The sequence below is a fragment of the Netta rufina genome (genome assembly GCF_964035555.1).
Source record: "Netta rufina genome assembly, chromosome: 5".
NCBI classification, from domain to species: domain Eukaryota; kingdom Metazoa; phylum Chordata; class Aves; order Anseriformes; family Anatidae; genus Netta; species Netta rufina.
In genome coordinates, this window is record NC_140128.1 from 46,843,223 (window position 1) to 46,860,878 (window position 17,656).

General features: G+C 39.0%; 1 protein-coding gene across 1 annotated transcript in view; it reads right to left on the minus strand.

Moving 5' to 3' along the window:
• RMDN3 (regulator of microtubule dynamics 3) overlaps nucleotides 1-17,656 on the minus strand; it is a 41,384-nt gene that overhangs the window by 20,567 nt on the left and 3,161 nt on the right. The window contains exons 4-6 of the mRNA XM_084287350.1: nucleotides 13,381-13,648; nucleotides 11,884-11,986; nucleotides 10,512-10,572 (exon numbers count right to left, since the gene is read on the minus strand). Coding sequence (XP_084143476.1) covers nucleotides 10,512-10,572; nucleotides 11,884-11,986; nucleotides 13,381-13,648 — 432 coding nt within the window. The remainder of the gene's footprint in view (nucleotides 1-10,511; nucleotides 10,573-11,883; nucleotides 11,987-13,380; nucleotides 13,649-17,656) is intronic.

Genomic DNA, 17,656 nt, shown 5'->3' on the forward strand with positions numbered 1-17,656 from the left:
CTTTCCCATACTCCTACAAGGATGTTCAATCTCAATCCTTTATGGTAATGACCATAAAATAGTTTTGCAGTGTTATAGCACCTTGAACCTTACCCTGCTAATCACTTAATGCAAAACCATGACTTGTTTCTCTTTTAATGCTCTGGGGCACTGTCATATTCTTATCATGCAATTTACGATTAAAAAGAAAAAAATGCTACATTATGTTCCAACATCACACTGAGTTTTGGCAGAGAGCAAAAGGAGAAGTGGTCTCCCCACATTATATTTTAGGGCAGAAACTACAGTAATGTGCGTGCCATGATTTTCTATAGCTTGTGTGTCCCTATCTAAGCCAACTAGTGTCATGTATTTTCTATTTCAGCATGGAATTTAACTCACAGAAATACTCAGGCATCTGAGGGGGCGGGGAATCATACCAATCCACAACTACTATGAACTTCTTTAAGCCAGATAAATATATTTGTTTTCACTTTCTGCTGTAAAACCACAACTGATGCTGCTATAAATTCTGATTGTTTCATGTCAGACTGGTTCAAAGAAACCTGCATGTCTTTTGTCTAACTCAAGGGAGCAGGACTTATCAGAATTAACTACCATACACAACTATTTGGAAGTCCAATTTTTATTATTTTTTTTAGATTAATATTCTTCTTTTCAACCTTGACGTTTCCTAGACAGATTGATTTGAGAATGCTATGAAGGCAAGACTTCTAGCTTTACATAAGAAAAAGTAAAGAGAATACACTTTGAACAACACCCATCAGCACAGGTCTTTGAGAATGAATGCTCCAAATGACAACACTGTCAAGACTAATCATACTAAAACCAAAAATTGTCATAAAGTATGGAAATATTTGACAATTGTAGGGTCTACTTTACAACCCCCCTCTTGAAACCATCAGACATTTAAATAAATGAGCTTTCAGCTGCTCACATTTACCCTGAAGGCAAGCCTAAGCAAGGAAAGCAAACCTACAGAGATGCTTTTTTACTCAGCGTGACCAACTCTAAATCCTAAAACACTTGAGACTGCACCTTCAATTCTAGGACTGATTACAAAAGAATTAAAGAGCTAGTAATTCACGGTGACTTTTGCACAAGAATATTATTTCTTTCCTTCTCTAGTTGTTGTTCTGGCCAGGTAAAATAAGGCTTAGAATAGGAACGATGCTAATTTAGTGGGAATTCACATGTTCCTCTGAGCAGCTGGGAGGCTTGCTAAAGGCAGGGAAATGAATCAGCTAAGTGCAGGGTAAGAAATACAATCCAGAAAAACTTACCCCTAAGGTCCACAACACTTCCTTCTCATAAAACAGAGGTTTTAAGAGACGAATCAATTTGCTCTGCCTGCCTCCTGCTGTCAGAGAAAGACTGCACAGTTATAGAAGAAGACAAAGGCTATAGGAATGGCAGCTCAAATCCTGCAGCAAGGGTGCTGGTTTGAAGGAAAGGCTTATACTCACTCTGTAACTGGGAAGGTATTTATGAATCTCGGATCTCTTGCCTGTTTATAAAAAAGTTCACGCAGAAGCAACATGCTGAACTTCACTCTTTACACTGGGCTTCTTACTGAACCCAAACATTTGACAGATGCAGATTTCCTGTTCCAGGAAAAAAAGGAGGCACAAAGGGCTACCAGCTCTAAAGATGTCACCTGCACGGAATAGCTTATAAAGTTAAAATGAGCTCTGAAGACATGAGATTTATTATGAGAATAATAAATGCTGAAGGGTTAACTGAGGATAATGGTGCTAAAAGATGACAGATTTTGAACAAGATATCCCATACTCTTGACACCTGTGGTCATTATAATGTTGTATTTCTGCAAAAATAAAGGTATTTACACTGGCAAACAAAGAATACAAGAATGACCACACTATCAGAAGTTGTTTTTTCCTGGAAGTGAAAATAGCAGATGCATAGATAATAAACTAAGAAGGCAAGCACATAACAACACTTCCTCTGAATATTCTTTGGATCAGGCATTGGACTTGCTCTTGGAAGAATACTCTTTTTGTATTTGACACTTACTTTTTGAAAACACACAAGGTTTTAGTAGGCACGATGGCTTGGGGAAGGTTTTTTTGCAGCTTAAGTGTGGACATGATGTAAAGAACTTCTTTTGTTTGAGCCTGATGTAAACTATTTCCTTTTGTTTGAGCCTGATGCTTAACAACTTTATTTGATCTAGTTCTTGCTCTGGAAGAAAGTGTTTCCACTCTATCAACCCCTTGTCACTCAGCATATGGATATGTTGTATTCCTGTCAGTTATCTTTCCTCCAGCCTCACTAGTCTTAAACCTATTCACTAACTCTGTTTGTTTTCAGGTAAAAAAAAAAGTTCATCACTTTCCACCCTAAGCTTTAGGTGCAAGGACTCTGTAGGACTAAATAGCTCACAGATGTTCATCCAAATGACTTTTTAGTTACTTGGACAGGATTCTGAGACTACTTCAGCACTTAATGTTGCAGTCGTCGACCATCAGCTCTCGTGTAACAACTAATCTGGCAGCTTTGTGCATGTAAATTCCTCTTACCAAGGTTTAAAACTGCTTAAAGTTAAGTAAATTAACAAATATGTTAAAGCATTTAAGACAGAAATGCTTTTTTTCGTAAGCCACAGATTTGTTTCTGCAGTTTTTGTTTTGTTTTGTTTTAACAAGCAGGCTGAGAGAGCTGGGGCTGTTCAGCCTGGCGAAGAGAAGGCTCCAGGGAGACCTCCTTGCAGCCTTTCAACACTTAAAGTGGGCTTATAAAAAGTATGGAGAGGGACCCTTTACTTGGGTAGATAATGATAGGACAAGGGGGAATGGTCTTAAACTAAAAGAGGATAAATTATACTAGACATTAGGAGAAAATTCTTCCCTGTAAGGGTAAGTGAGGCACTGGACCAGGTTGCCCAGGGAAGCTGTGGATGCCCCATCCCTGGAGGTGTTGACCAGGCTGGATGAGGCCCTGGGCAACCTGATCTAGTGGGTGGCATCCCTGCCCATGGCAGGGGGCTGGAATTAAATATCTTTAAGGTTCCTTCCAACCCAAACCATTCTATGATTATTTTACTTGAATGTATGAATTTTTTTTCTCTATCCACCACAACTAAACTGCTATCTCCTAACCTACAAACTGGCCGATTGACTTTAACTCCATGCCAAGCACAACCACACCCAAGTACACCTATGTATAACTTTGCTGTGTGTACTAAGTAAATAAGTACTTATTTTAGTTAAATAAATTATGGATTGTAACTAAACATTTATTTAAAACATGAATGACTCAGCGGAGAGCAAAACAAGCTATTCTATGGCGTACAAGTAAGAACAATAAGCAATTTAGCAGGTCCTCTAGCAGTATTTTGTTAACAACAAAAGTATATCTGTTCTATATGAGTATGGTGGGAAAGTGGAAAAAACAAAACACATTAATTTCTTAAATTAGACTAGTTCCAAATCTTTTCAAGAAGCTTTCTTATGTCACACGCTTGTGCAACTTGGTGGAAAAAGTAACTGCAAATCCAAGTCTTTGTGACCAAGATATATTTGGATAAAAGCAACAGCCCGACGCATACAAATGAATAATTCCTACATCACATTAAAGGCTTGACAGAGAATATCACTTAAAATAATACCACTCTCAACTTGGAAGACAAAAATGTGCAACCCTACAAATCTGAGGATGAATTCATATCGCTCAAAACCACTTCCAGTTTACAGACAGAAAATCTGCTCAGAAGCTTTGGGCTGTCTTTAATTTTGGTGCTTCACACCAATGACTACCAATGAGTTCTTCACAGTTCATATAATCTCAATGTCTTAGCAACAAGCTCTCAGGGAAAAAATAGTACATGAACACCCCCAGCCCCAACAGAGCAGCCTTGCTACATTTGGGATACAGAAGTGTCTAGTGGCTTGATTTCCAAGTCTTGCCAGTGAGAGACACAAGAACAAAATACCAAATGAATCTAAATTTCCTGTTTTGAGAGAATTGATTTAGGGGAAAAAAAAGACAGATAGATTCAATTTTAGCATCTCCAGCATCCTTTTTGTGAAATTTTCATGGCTAAACAAAAGAAACATGGTATAGCTGCAACTGGTATAAAATTGATTTGCAGTTCATCGAAGGGTGAGGTCAGGAGCTTCATCACTGGAGGTCTGCCTAATCTGTTTTGAAAATATGCATCAGGAAGAACATGACTTTGGGTTTTCTTGTTTGCTTGTTTGTTCCGAGTAAGTTACCTGAATCTCCTTTACCCCAGTTTTACATGATTAACTGATCTTTGAGATTGACTGTGAACTAATGGATATTGAATGGAGTGGCAAGGAACTCCTCCAACATCAACACTGTTGCTATTAAACAACTTCATTAAGCTTGGTAATATAACACAGATTAAATTTAAATAAACAGCGGATTAACCTATGCTAGAAAGTTCATCTATTAATGGCAGGTGGCAGCAGAGAATTAAATTTAAAGGTAGATCAGAAGCAGCCCTATGCTGCACTAGGAAGACTGAGCTCAAGGAGTATATACAAGTTTTGACTACTAAATTAGAAAGGAAATAAGTATAGCTGGATAGAGTCCATGAAACAACAATAAGAATAGAATGCTTGCAGAACACCACCACACTAAAAGGTTATGACAAGCGGGTCTGCTTTCTTTCAAAAAAGATTGGATGGAGTAACTATTGTATTCTCTTACAAATAGTTCCTCGTGTTAATTTTTTTTCCATGTCTAGAGAGGATAGAACAAAGCTTTGGCTGATAGCAAGGAAAAAAAAACAAAACCCAACAACTTGACCTCATGACTATTGTCCCAGCTCTTTAACTGCTCTGTTCTGACAGGTTGGATGCAAGCCCCCATCAAAAAAGGGCAATACAGAAATCTTCCCATGAAGCAATCAAAACCGTCTAGGTTCCTACTTTCCAAAATTTCCTGCTGGAAAGGTAGCAATAATGCTGGTAAAATAACGTTTTTTGGAATAGCCTATGGTATCTGAATTCCTTCTTTAATAAAAGCTGATATCTGTTAATAGACCTTCTCCCTTCTACCACGATGAAGTTAAAAGTGAGTACTAAGCTGAAGTAGAAATTACAGCATTTATCTTTGGAATCACACATTTAAACATTTTAAAGAAAATATTGCTACTGACACATACAAAGCTGTATATCTACTGAAATTTGTGTGGTTAAACAGCTTCCATCTAAAAGACTGAGATGCAAATCTAATGGTATACTAAAAATCAAGTTGGAACGCTATTATTATTCCAGAACAACCTCTGTATTTCTGCAAGATTCATCAGAATCATAATTAATACTTGAAGATTTCATCAACTTCACCTGCTCCTCTCCAACAACAAGCCCAGACCAACTTATCATATTCTGAAGAACTACTGGTGGCCAAATTTTTCATGGGAACAGGGTACAGAATCTCATAAAAATCATTTTCTTACAGCTTGCTTCCCTTCACACCACTTTTATATTAATCATCCCTTGAGATATTTTTTTTTTTAAAAAGGGAATATGTTGGGGCCAATTAGTAGTTAATAGTCCTTGATTCAGAGATTACAGTTTAAACAAGACAGCTCATTTCTTCATGTCTAGCAAATAAAAAACAACCCACGGTCTGTGACATCAAGTTTCTTTGCTGTTTTCAAGAGAAGGACAGAAAGAAGGAAGGATAAGTGGTGCCTGCTGAGATTTCTTCTGTCCCTGCTCACAGTTTTCATTACTTTCGCCTTCCCTGGCTCTCCTCCAGCATCCCCACTCCTGAAGCCTCCATGGCTTGGGACAGAGAGGTGCTTCAGGATGCTGCCAGCCCTGGAGAAAGGCAGGACCTTTGGGAGCCTGAGGAATGCAATCAGGTGGCTTGAGCTGAATGCTATTGTTCCTCCTGTAAGTGCTGGAATATCATGCAATGAATATTCCTATTTGCTATAGTTGCTTCTGCCCCTAATTTGTTGTCAGTAATTCCCCTGTTTAATCCACCTTGGGAACACAAAAAGCTCAGCTCAGAAATCCAGGCATAACTCAAAATTGGCCAATTCTGGGCAGTAATCCATGAAGAGTTAAATCCTGAAGTACTGCCAATTGTTAAAATTAAAGCTATCTTCAAGTAATATCCGGAGTGCTGTCACTTCTCAAAAAAAAATGATATCCACCCACAGGACAGCCAAATGTACCAACTGAATTTAAAAGGGCTGTTACACCATTCAGCGACTATCAAGTGTGCAAGCTGATCTTTGAAAGCAACAGACTTGTAGAAGAGGGGGCACACACTTCAGAGGCTCATCCAGCCCAAGAACACATCCTCCCCTGATTCACATCAACATACATAATACCTCCAAGATGGGCCAAAGCTCATGACTTCTGCAATGACAGCTTTCAGCAGTCAGCATTTCATTTTCAAAACAAAATATTCAACTCAGACAAAAACTGGGAATACAGCACCTGCAAAATTTTTCCCAGATGGACCTCTGAAATCCCTTACTGCTCTGGTTGTACTTCCAATATTTCTTTTAACAACAGGAGCTGAAGCCAAGGCTAACACACTGCTCTCTGCTTTCCTGATCCTTACAGCTGCTGTTACGTGCGTGCTGTTGCACTGAAAACACACACATCAAAATGGGCAGGGGATTCTAACAAGGGTGAATCTGTTTCTCACGCTTCATCCGTGACAATGTCACATACTCACGTCTAAGCAGCAAACTGCACAGGTTTGTAAAATGATGACTCCTACATCCATTCCTGAAAGTAAACGAGAACAAATCTACAAGCTTGTGCTGTCCTCCTATTCATGAGCTGAAATCTGTTAACAAATCAAATTATTTACTTGGAAATATCTACCCAATTAAAGCAAAAGAATTACATTTATATCTGCATCAAAAATAAGAACCAGGTAATTATAAGAAAGGAGTACGTATGCATAAAGAACACTTGGCGTACTATCCATCAGCTCACACTATACAGATCTATTCGGAAGGCACTAAATACATCAGACACCCAAGACAACCCTTACATGTTTCTGTGTTCCAGAACAGTGCCTACAAGCAAAGCACAGCCAGAGGTCAGTCCTGCTGTACAAAGGCTGACTTGTCTGTGTGGCACTGATCAAATCTCAGCTCTGCTTCAACCATTCTGCGGAGATGGCTCTTTTGGGACCAGCTGAGTTCCAAGAGCACATGGCTACAATAGCAGCTTTGTACCAAACTTAATGTCAAGAAGACCCAGGAGATCCATGAAAGGACTCTCCTTCATATTTGGGCAGATCCAGACAGAGTCCCAGACACTTACTGCTTTCCCTGTTGTTCTTGAGAAACCATTTGCTATCATGCTGCCAAAGCCTTCAAATGATCCAGCCACAGAACAGTCCCAAGCTGCAGCCAGTCACTCTCCACTTGCTGTTGCCTTAGCCAGCACTCAGCAATTCCTTCTTGTTCACTGTTACTTTGTCTATAGCTTTTAAATATCACTCATTACTGCAATAACTATGAGACATTGAGAAGAAAAAGAAGCTTTGCTTGCAATGATGATTAGACTGTATGCAGAGTATCTCCTGTCCTGCTTAACATGCATCTCAATGTAAAGCCAATTAAACAGGGAATGATTTGTGCAACAGGAGCGAAGAATATAAAATAACATAGAGTGCAAGGAATAAGCACCAAAAAGCAGCAAAACTGTACCTTAAGCCATAAACATTAAGTTGCAATTGAGAAAACAGAAAATAACAGCCAACATGACATAATACACACATGAAAAATGCACCCATAGATACATACACAGTCACAAGCTTCAAGTGAAGAACTACTAAAATTGCTGGGAATATTTCTATTAAAACATCAATTTAATACATTGTGGAAAAAGATAGCATTGATTACTGTATATGGAAGTAAGAACAAAAAGGATCATCACATTAGAATTACAGAAATCCATGCTGCTCCTTTAACTCCCGTCTTAAAAAAAAAAAAAAAAGAAAAGACAGTCAAAATAGAATACAGAGAGACAAGGGGTGATGAGGACAATAAAATGATTCCTCAAAATAATCTAATAAAAGATTAGGAGTCTTCAGCAAGGGGACCGATACAGAAGAGAAACAACTGAAAGAATAAAACTGTAAATTAAGAAAGTGTGCATAATCAGCCCCTGCTCACTTCTCCATAAACCAAGAGCAATGGCATCAAATCAAAACCAAGGAAAGTTTTAAAACCTCTACCCACAAATTCAGAGCAAGCATTTTTTTTTCTACATGGAGCATGTTGCAGCACCTGTACTGGAGGATGGTATGGACAACATGGACAACAGAAGTACTGTGGAGGTGCAAACAGGACTGCACAAACTGGCAGAGCACAGGTCCATCAAGGGCCATCACCTGACAGTGAACGCACCTCTGCACTTCTGCCTGCTGCAGTTAAGGATGGCAAACCAGAGGAAATTGATCATTGTATACTTTCCTCTTTTCCCTCCCCTTATATTTTCCTGAACATTTTTTCCTAAGCAGACAGCATGATGAACTAAAAGTAATTCTGAGCAATATACTCATTACTCAAATAAAAGGAAAACAAACTATAATACTAGTCTTTTAGGATTATACTTTATCCCATGTTTTTCAAATATATGAACAATGTATTTCAATATCTTTCAATGTACTAAGCAGTATTTCATTAGCAATACATTTTTTCTCATGGTAAAATTAATTAGCATAAGAAGAGACTGTAATTAAAACAGCTTGCGACCATCCCATGACTCCAACAGAGCTGGAATGGGAATTAATTTCCTGTTAGATTCATGACAGCAAATAATCTCTGCATCTGATAAAGGTAGTTAGATATTCATCTCCAATAAATCCCATGCCTCCCACATACTGTTCTGCTATTTCCTTTCTCCAGCAGCCCTTTCTGCAGCTGTTCTTTATAATTAGAAGGAAGATGTTGATGTGCAGAAGCCTTACTCCTGTTTGGAAAAAGGACAGGTCTAACAGGACGAGAATTGTGTGCTCTTTCACCAAAGCTGTTATGGAACAAGTTCAGCATGGATTTTAACATGGCAGCGTGCTCAGCTGAAAAGGCTTGACATTTTGTGTTGGAAACACATGACTAAACGTCCCATTGCAGTAACTACTCTGCATGCAATCAAACTCTGTATTATAAAGCTAAGCTTTGTAAGTATATATACATTATACCCCAAATTAGAACCAAAATCCTGTCAACTGCAGCATTTACACAAATACTGCTTGGTTAAATTGCAGATCATTTCATCTTTTACCACAAAAAAAAAAAAAAAAAAAAAGTATCTTTGGACAAAGAAAGCCATGTGCCTCTACTGCTATTGTCTCAACTCATTTCAAAGATTTCAATCTCATTTGCAGAGTGACAAGCAGCATACACAATCAGACTACAGCAGTCCCGGACAGCAGACACTCTCCAGACAACTAAAAAAAAGCTATCTGATAAGAACGATGTTTCTCCTTCCTCCAGAATTAAGATAAATGTAGGAACACTGGCGCAGCACTAAGCCCACGCTAGCAGGCCTAGCCGACTGAGGCAAATACATCACACTCCTGACATAAAGCAAGCATCTCCGCGCAGCAGAGCGTTATTGAAATGTCAGTGACAGAGGAAAAACCAGCAATTAACCCAAGAATGTTGGAGGAACACAAAGGAAAAACTTCGTACATATTTAATGTGTAACTCCCAAGACTTTGCCCCCACAGCTGTGCAGCTGGCTGTGAGCTGGGCTGTAAAGGATATACATCTTACTCTACAAGGGGCTGAAAAGGGGCCAAAGGAAATAGAGGACTTGTGAAAGAAAATAAAGTGAGCCTCACCATGCTGAGCGCTCAGGCTAGCTTTCTGTAGCTTATCTGTGAGAGACGTTCTCTGGCAGCCCGTCTGCACCAGCACAGAACAGGACGCTCACAGACACATTTTCCCAGGGTCTGCACAATCACAAGTGGTACTGCTGGAGTTCAGCTCGTTTCTGTGGCAAGAGGCTTGCAGCATCCTGCTCAGGCACGTACACGGGCCCAAAAGTCGTCTGCTGAGCAAACAGTCGTCTTCCGCTTTCTACAAGGGGAATTTCCCAGTTCCCAGGAAGGCTTCTAAAGCAAACTTGCCTCCATTTCAACCTTTCACAATATATGCACCTAAGCTATCAGAAGCCCAAAGAAAACGCAGTTTAGTCTGCTAAATTCACACTGATGCTAAATTTAATAGGGCTCATTGTACTCATTCATCTCAAACCCATTTTGCCAATAGCTTATTTCTCCAAGCTTCATCTAGAGGTGCATCCTTAGTTTACTTCTATAACTGCAATGAAAGCTATTGTCTGTAAAACTACTACTTACGCCAATTAACCAAAGCTATTAAGAAATGTCTTTTTAAGGAAAATAGCATTAACGAAGTGTACATCAAATATGAGCATATAAGCTTTTTTTCCTTAAACAGTTTTTAAATGCAGCTCAGCTCACAGCAATCTCCAGTTTTCCTATCCTTCTTAAAAACAGGACAGAGAATTACATACCACTGATGACACTCAGCACTTTCATCCCATTTCTGAAAGGCAATCTCCAGCTCTTCTTTCCCTGCAAGTGGTCAGAGGTAAGAAATTCAGCCACTTTCAGTCCTAGCCTCCTCTAAGGAGGGAGGGACCTCACGTGGAGCAGGGGCAGAGTGATGGTGAAGGACAGTCAAGTGACAAAGTGGTATGGACCAACCACAACCCTTTTCCCCTGCACTGCCCGGGGGGACCAGGTAGAAAAGGATGGGGGGAAAGTGTTTTTAGTTTGCTTTTAACTCTTACTGCTCTAGACTCTTAGTGATAGGCAATAAATTATTCTTCCTCATGATGAGTTTGGTTTGCCCATTTCAGTAAATGGTAAGTGATCTCCCTGTCCTTATTTCAACCTGCAAGGTTTTTTTTTGTCATCACATTTTCTCCCCCTGTTCTGTTGAGGAGGGGGAGTGAGAGAACAACATGGCAGAGCTTAGCTTGCTACTGGTGTGAAACCACCACATCCATATATAATTTCACACCCTTGCAGTGATATGGAGCATCCAATATCACTCAAAGAGATCATGTGAATTTTAAGCACAGTAGCAAATTTTCTTGACCTGTCAACATGATTTCACCCTATTTGGAAGTACACTCATCTGTAACAAAAAATATCTTCCCTAACGTGTCAAGAAAAGTTAACAAAGTTTGCAATGGTTTTGTTCTGATTCATTCCACAGCCTTAGATCTAGAATTTGCCTCACTTCCCTTCTTTCCTCTAAGAACCTGCAGACTCAAAAAAACGAGAATTAAGCACCTATTAAAGGCAAAAAGAACTATCCAAATAGAAGGTAAATTTCACATTTTAAATGGCTACAGTGGTTTCCAGAAAATAATTATATTAGTTATAATATTAAAAAGTATATTTAGTTATTTGGATAATAAACAGGATAGAGATGTTTTAGAATAGAATCTTTTGTCACACATCTTTAATAAAATAAATATGATAATTTGTTTTGTTCTGACCCACCTACAAACTTGCCAAAAAATCAAATTCAAGACAGTAAAGGAGAATGAAATGAAACTGATTTCACTAACTAAACAGACGCATTTAGTTTTTTTTAAGTACCTGCACATGTCAGCAACACAAGAAAAAACAAATGGAATAAAGCAAAAACTTATCTTACTATCACACAGGATATATTTGAGATAGGTTTGAGAAACAAACTTGTACATTTTTAAGTAGCTTTTGGTCCTCTTATGCTGCCTTTCAGAATGCATACCACCAACCACCACAGTACAACCACATAATGCCCCCACACAGTCTGCAGTGCAGGGTTTGTAAGTGTAGCATCAGGTTTAAACACCCCCTTCTCCTTTCCATGAACACACAATTCCTTACCATCAGATGCATATGTTTTCTTCTCATCCGTGTCTTCTGTGATTTCATACATATCACTATATGCTCGGGCCAGGCGCCAAAGAAAGTCTCTCTGGTCCGCATACTGCAGTAAAAACATAAACGAGATGCACCAACTATGTAAAACATCCATTCTGCCATTGATAGAACAAGAGGGAAAAATCAAGAGAGGGCAGATACTACAAGTTGCACAGACATTTCTGAAACCTTAAAAGGTCCAAGTCTACAAGAACTGAAGCAGAACCTCAAAAGAGGAAATTGAGTGGCTGAATTTATAAGCTTACAATGTTACACTTCTGGTACTAATCTAGTGACTGCTGCCCTCTAACAAGGCCTCCCTTTACTTCAGAGGTTATACTGGGGTCATTTTTTTGGCAGTCTCCACTAACCTGAAAACACTGGAGGAAGAAAACAACAACAACAACAAAAAAACAACAACCCCAAACCTTACCACTTCATTAAAATCAGAAATTGAATGTTATTATTCACGTTTCAGTCAGCACTCAGTTTCAATTCCTGGGTCATTCTTGAACCAGAGGTGCACTAGTAAAACTGGAGCAGTTATATTCTAACAAATGCAAGCTTTTTTTTTTTTTTTTTTTAAAAAAAGTAAACTTAAAAACACAACCATCTAATCTGGTTTATTTTGCAATGGTGCTGTAAATATAAAAAAAGTGGGAGATCACAATAAAGAAGCATACAAAAGTATTTCAGAAACTGACAACTCCGCCATTTCTTCCCAATTGGAAGGAAAAAACTCCCTTGGAATTAGAAATGATCAAGTCATCTTTTATATCTTTCCCTCTGTAACTCATGGAAACACAGGAGTAGTACAGGCTTTGCTTTTTAAAACCTAAAAAGTTGTCTTTAATGGCTATGTAGTTCTCAGATAAATGCTAACAGAGGGTGATGGTACAACTGCAGCAAAGGCAGTCCTGAATTAGCCACTGTAGATCACAACAGCAGCAATGCTGCATTCAGCAAGGCACATTACAAGGCTGGGTGCATCACTGTGCACGGCCAGAGATAAAAGCTAGCTCCCTGTGACAGCTGGAGTAGAACAGACCTGTGCTACATTCTCTCACCTCAGCTGCAGCACCAACATAAACTGAATCAGGATAGTTTTGTATCACATGTATGACACAGTGACATATCCAGGTTATCAAAACACTAGCTGAGTTTATTGTATAGACATCCCGCTGTTACTTTGCATTTGTGCGGTGTTCACTCAGGGAAAGTGATGACACGATGTAGTGGAGCTCCAGGACAGATAGGGACTGGGAACTGGCTGCTGCTGTAGCCTGAACCGTTTTGGTCTTCAGCCAGCTCCTAGGCTGCTCCTGAGAAAGAGGGCAGCTGAAAAGGGGCCCAGTTGTTGTATAGAACCTGGATCCCACTAAGAAATGCAATTTCCTCTTTCCCAGCTACTTAGCTAAAAACACAAATCACTGCTGGAAGATATAAGAAGGCAACCTTTACCGCCAGTTTATTATTCAGAAGCAGCTGGAATCCCTCTCTCTTCTCTTGCTCATGTCCATTATGCAAGCGGTCAGCCTGCTGTAGTAGCTGACCCAGTCCTTCCTCCAGCAAGGAATCTAAGATTAAAGGTGTTTCATCCTCGTTGACAAGATCCAGGGAATCCCGGCGCACTGTTCTCACTGTTTCACAGCTCACTTCGTCCTCCCCTTCTTCACTCTCTCTCTCTGACTCCCGGTCATAGTCAGACTCCGCATTGGCTGTGGTGTACCTTTCAGGAAAAAAAAAAAAGGAAAAAAAAAAAAATAATGGAAAATTAGTCTGAGGAGATGCTGGGCTATGACACATATGGTACACAAAAAACAACTCTTCCTAACAGAGTAATGTATCTCAGTTTATCTCAGAGAATGCTGTGTGATACAAGCCTTTCAAATGACACACCATTCATTATTTCTCATGTAACATATACAACCACAAAAGGTTGAAGAAAGAAAGGAAGCCCCTGAAAAGTTAAGTAGAGCCCAGTCACAAGGTCCATATCTTGTCCACATACTTTAAAAGCTTCCCTTAGGCCTTTTAACTGTAAGAATTAAACACTAAGAAGAGAGCTAGAACAATTTAGTTAAATGCATGAATTGTAAAAGAAAATTTCAACAAAAGATCCAACACGCTCATCCACGTAGAAAATATAATTTGAGATTTTTAACCTGTTCCAGGAAATTCAGACATAATAGCTGTTTTGGCAATACCTAATACCTCCATTATATTGTTTGAGTGCTAAACACAAAACAGCTTGTTCCCACTGAAAAGGTACAAAACAGGAGGGGAGCAATCCAAACTATTTGGCTTGAGCAAAAGTCAAGCAAGGAGATGGCAGATGAGCCAAAGAAGGGCACCCCATGAACAAAAACCTAGGCAGTGATTAGCTGCTAAATTAGTCAAAAGAAACAGGATAAAGCTTAGATCAAAACTGCTGAAAATGGCTAAAATTCAGCTCCCCCACATCATACACAGGCACCTAAGTTGCAAATTTAAAGCAGCATAATATAATTGTGGTACAGTACCTACTTACAGAATGAGTGTGAGGGCATAGTTTCAAACAACTTGAAGAAGATTTCTTGACCTATTTGACCCCCTCACATTCTTCTGTGAGTGCTTAACTGGAAGGAGCAGCCCAAGTTAGCCAGGAATTTAAGAATTTGTACTTTTATATTCGGATTTCATTAGTTTATCTGTGTAGAAGGCAACCTTCCTGAAGCAGTAAGCTTCAAATCCCATAAATGTTTAATTCTAGACGATATTTGTTGCTGTTTCCTAATTAACCTGTGCCCAAGTTAAATGCTGAACTTCTAAAAGTTAGAATTAAAAGCTGTCACAGCCTGGGAGCATTCGGTAACTTTAGCTGTATTCCCTTTTGTCCTGGCCACACTGTTCTCCAAGGCAGAATCCATCACTCTGCATGTGAAGCTAGCTGCCTTTGTCTGGAGATACAGATATGTGACTAGTGTGCGTATCTAAAGAAAGCAGTTACACTAATTTGGCCACAGACAGATAACAAAGTACATTTGGCTATCAAAACTTCAGTTTTCTAAGAACCACCAATTATGCTCAAGCATTTCCCTTTCTGGTAGAAGGCAAATAGCCTCATTCACCACAGGCTGCAACTATAAATTTTAAAAAGTACTATTTTGTAGTTTAAAAAATATACAAATAAGACAAGAAGTAAAGTAACAGTCATCTGGCATCCCTGCACAATGTGGAAACCAAACACAAGGTGACGTGCTGAAGGTTTTTCATTAAATTCCGCACTGCCTACTTACAACATGGTGGTAGGTGACACTGGCATGGCTCTCATTCAGATCGAGCTAAAAGCTTAATTTCATGGTATTTTCTCACGGTTAATGATATTATTAGTTCCTTAGACTATGTCATTTTCAGTACTTAAACAAAAACTCCTCAAATTTCCTCTGTGGCCGAGATTTAGCCCAATTCATTATTTCCCATCCTAACCCACTAAGCAGCATGGCTGTGGGCTCCACTGCGGTGATATTGTTTCACTGCAACATTTCACTGGTGGCTGCAAAGATTTCAGTACTTAAACCACTTTCCACGCTGAAGGATCCTGAAACACAGTAAGGCCTTTAAAAACAAGCAGCAACAGGTGGCTCCTATACACTCCTTTCTTCACCACAAAAATGTGTTTTCTCCAAGACAGCTCATACAAGATGCTGCCAGCTTAAAAAGAGATGTAATGCTGTATATAATTTCATAAACTCAAGAGTTTTTAGAAAGATTAAGGGATTTAGATATTACCGGCCTATTTTCCCAAGTTTATGATGATGGAAAGTCCTTAAATGCTTTGGTATGTTGAGGCCTCTGGCTAGTACACATCCCAACAGAAAATGAAAACACACTATCTGGAACTGAAAAGCACATGGAAGGAGGTGAAGAAGCCCGAAAGACCAAAGCAGTGCCAAAGCAATATACAGAAATTAAGTTAGGTAACAGCCCAAGACCCCCAGGCTCCTGAAAGCTTGTGGAGATTTTTGTCAATTGTATGTGAAATCGGAGAAGATGTGGTTTATATGTGGTTTATATGTGGTTTATATGGTCCATGTGGTTTATAAAATAAAGCTGAAATGTGACTTTTTTTCACCCCCTGAATTTCATTAAAAGCATGCAATTGCCAGAAATGAATATACGGCTGAAACGTATCTAAGGATAGTCTTATTCTTCCTCCCAGCGGCTGCTAAAAAGCTCAAATATTCTTTTTCCAAAAAGTGCATTTTCTACCCTGATTTTCTACAATACAATACAGTATTTACATCTCTAGAAGAAAACACTGCATGCCAAAGGCAGCTGGTCCTGAACAGACTAACCTTACACTTATTTATGTAGGACAAATACCACAGTGACAAGATACACCATTCAAATATCCTATACATACATATATTTATATTTACCTCAAACGAGAGCTGCTTATCCATTAGTTCTTCACTCCAGTCATTAAAACTTCTTATAGATTTTAAATAAAAAGTAAAAAATCCCCTAACCATGAGAAGGTTCCTGATAAAGTAACAAGGTTTTAGAGTAAAATATGCCCCCACTCCACACTTCACTTGAGGTCCTCCAAGAAGAGTCTGAGCAAACCTTAGGATCCGTCCTGGCCTCTATTGTGACTTAAAAATTTCTAATGATCAGATGCCACTTGGGGCTGGTATCTGTTGAAAAATATCACCCTTTTCAATATGCTTTATGAAATATCTGTTGGCAACCTGATGATTAAACACATCTGTTGTTATCTGGATGGCACAGGTCCTGCCTTCAACTATATATATATACAGACAAACATATATATATATATATAATTTATTATGTAGCTTTCTGACACATTACACGACCGTGACTCACTTACTCCCAAATTTTGCTTTCATATGAACACACACTTCAGACGAATGAAGCAGTTCTATCACCTGAATGACACCATATCAGCTTTCCTGCCTCACCAATTCCAGTTACTGAGACTGAACACTAAAACGACCTATTTGGAAGTAAGAAAGCCTGCTTTCCCACAGATCTGTGTCCTTTGTTCTAGGAGGCTGCTCCAGTAATTGCAGCTTTGTGTCCTGATTACAAACCCATGTTGCAAAGTGTCAGTGTGCACCAGGTGACTGGTCATTACGCCACTACCAAACAGCACCTTTCATCCCAATTCTGCCTCTCTTTCTCTTTGTGCCTTAATTAACTTCTCTCTTTAAATTGTATTTCATGTCAACTTCATTGGGAAAATGTTTAGTGCCAGCACTGCGTGTTTTAGAAAATGTCTACATACTTCAAAAGCTGTAAAATTCATCTGATTAAGGCACAGTAGCCTTTCATCAGAAAGGCAGAAGTCTGGCACATGTATGCAGCAGACCTCTTCCTTTAATATCACAATACTTGCATTTATACTGGATTCTTTGTGTGTGTTCTTCAATTATACTGTAGTTTTCACCTGGTTTTAGATTAGAAGAACCTAAGCAACAAAAGTGATCACTGATACACACTGAGAAAAATTCACAAGAAATACCCGAGCCAACGACATGTTAGTTAACGGGAGTATGTTTAGATTTCTCAAGTTTTCCAGACATTCTAAAATGTATTATGTATGGAAATTTTATTTGTAGCCTGATAAATCTCTCACTTGATTTTCAGGCTGGGGTCCTAATACCCTTCTTCCTGCAAGGTTTCCTAATCAAATGTTTGTGGTTTTTTTTTTGTTTTTTTTTTTTAAGTCTCT